This window comes from Tupaia chinensis, unplaced genomic scaffold, assembly GCF_000334495.1.
Source record: "Tupaia chinensis unplaced genomic scaffold, TupChi_1.0 Scaffold000678_1, whole genome shotgun sequence".
Classification (NCBI taxonomy): domain Eukaryota; kingdom Metazoa; phylum Chordata; class Mammalia; order Scandentia; family Tupaiidae; genus Tupaia; species Tupaia belangeri.
Genome location: NW_006160202.1, coordinates 1,367,800 through 1,370,199, shown reverse-complemented (window position 1 = coordinate 1,370,199; position 2,400 = coordinate 1,367,800). Strand labels below are relative to the sequence as shown.

Genomic DNA, 2,400 nt, shown 5'->3' with positions numbered 1-2,400 from the left:
CGGCCCGGGGCTGCAGGCGGAGTCGGGGTCACTCACCGGCCTCGCTCTGGTTGTAGTAGCCGCGCAGTTTGTTCAGGCCCACTCGCTGAGCCTGCGCGGTTTCTCTGGCGACGCGCGTGCTCAGGTCCCAGTACTCCGGCCCCTCCGTCTTCGCCCACGCGGCCCGCGGCTCCATGCGCGGACTGGCCGCGTCGCCGTCGAACCGCACGAACAGCGTGTGGTCCACGTAGCCCACCTCGATGAAGTGGGGCTCCCCGCGGCCGGGCCGGGACACCGAGGTGCTGAAATACCGCAGGGAGTGGGGGCCTGGGGGCGAGGAGGAGGAGCTGAGGCCCGGCCCGACATACTACCTGGGCGGGACCCCAGGTGCGAGGCGGACAGGGCGAGGGCTCATGAGCCCGAAAAGCAGGGGTGGGGCAAAGAGCTGGACTTGAGATGAATCAAAGGGTAGCTCTGGCTGGGCGACCCCCTAGGTCCTACCCACAGAGTCGTTTCTCTCTAGTCCCGGCACTCACCTGTCCAGGAGTCGGTCAGAACCAGGGCCCCCGAGAGCAGCAGAAGAGCTCGGGGCGCCATGACCCCATCCTTGGGAAGAATCTGATTTTGATTGGCTTCTCTAGAAACCAGACACGCAATGAGAGGGAGACCCAGGGCTGTGTCATGAGTTCCTAGGCAGAAGTATCTGACACAGTTTGGAAGACGGAAGAGTGAAGCTCCAAGATCCCCAAAACTTGGCTTTTCTCACCACAGACTCTGCCCGCGGGACAGACTGCAAACCATGTTTCGGGGACTCGGAACTTGCCCTGACCCCTCTTCTGCACCGAGCACTCTTGTCTCACCGTCTCCCTGAGTGTTGGTCATCAATTTACAAACTTTCGGTTTCAGGATCTCTTTCTACACTTAGACATTACCGAGGATGCTAAGGAGATTTTATGTGGGTTATAGCTACTGTAATTTACCATATTAACATTTTTAAGTTTTTGGAGGACCAGCAGGTGGTGTGGTTAAGGCACTGGATTTCCACGTGGGTGATGGTGATGAAAGTCCTGGACTGGGCAGCTTGAAAATCATGCCAAGCACATGTGAGTATGCACCCAAAATCTCAGGAGGAGAATGGAGAAGGGATTGTAGTGTGGCCATCCCCCTTGGGGGGTGGGGTGGGTTTTTCTCTTTTCCTCTCTCTCTCTCTGTCTCTCTTGGGTGAGCACCCGCACCCTATGGCAAAAACCTAAAAATAAATGAATAAATAAATAAATAAATAAATGTTTCTAAGACGATGTATTGTAATTTTTTTTATTTGCTACAAGGTGCATGCGTTTGCCACATGAGAAATGGTCGCACCACAATCCTTTCTCCTCCATTTCTTCCTTTCAGGATTGTGGGCGTACATAAATACACACAATGTGTTTCTCAAGCTGTTGGGTCAGAGACTCAAATTGCAGTCAACTATTGGGATCTGGCTGCCTCAACCACCAGACTGCAGAGACGAGGCTACAATAATTTTAATTAGTTATTAAATGTCAATAGAAAAAAATTAATGAAAATACCGTGTCCCAAAATAAAACAACGAAGTAAAAAAAAAAAAAGCTCATTTTACCTTTTTGTAAGTCTGTTTCTTGTCTGCCTCAACAGAAAACTGCTAAATTTTCATAACTGCTTCTGCATTCAATCTATTATTTTGACTGAAGTGTATGAAAAAATTCTGCCTTATAGTTAAAAAGGGAAAAGGTTTTTTGTTTTTCTTCTTCTCTTTTGAGATACATACCAGGCACATATGCAGGCATAGCTACATGGTGTGTGTGCTTACTAGAGGGAAAACGGAAAGGAAAGTGAGAAAGCATCCCCCATAGGAGATGATCATGCTGCAATCTCTTCTCTATTCCTCCTTTCGGGATTTTAGGCGCATACACACACAAGCACACACAGACACACACACACACATGGGTGTGCACATCACGGTGTTTTCCAAGCTGCTGGTTCTGGGACTCTACTGCAGTTGGCATGTGGGATCCAGTTGCCTTAATCGCCATACCACTGGCTGGCCCTAGGAGTATTTTTAATAATCATTTCAAATAATTGTGAATTGATTTCTTTTTTTTTTTTAACATGGGGAAGGAATATACACAGTTACCCTTATTTGCAGGTGTCGTAACCTAGTATTTAGAAAGTCATAAATTCACTACAAACTATTACTACTAATAAACAAGTTCAGGAAAAGTAACAGGACACAAGATCAGCATACGTTTAAGATCAATTTTATTTCTTTTCTTTTAAACTTCACTGAAGAACACATTCAGGGACCAGCAGTTAGTGTAATGGCTATGTCGTGGAACTCCCATGTAGTTGACTGCGGTTTGAGTCCTGGACCTGGTGGCTTAAACTCACACCAGGCTTGTGTGC

At 48.0% G+C, this 2,400-nt stretch overlaps 1 protein-coding gene across 1 annotated transcript; it reads right to left on the bottom strand.

Moving 5' to 3' along the window:
- Positions 1-6: 6 nt before the first annotated feature.
- On the bottom strand, positions 7-1,078 carry LOC102501472 (HLA class I histocompatibility antigen, Cw-3 alpha chain-like). Its single transcript, XM_006160309.3, has 2 exons — positions 516-1,078; positions 7-306 (listed from the first exon to the last, which is right to left on the bottom strand). The coding sequence occupies exons 1-2, from the start codon at positions 574-576 to the stop codon at positions 29-31; spliced, it is 339 nt and encodes a 112-aa protein (XP_006160371.1). The 5' UTR covers positions 577-1,078; the 3' UTR covers positions 7-28.
- Positions 1,079-2,400: the final 1,322 nt, after the last annotated feature.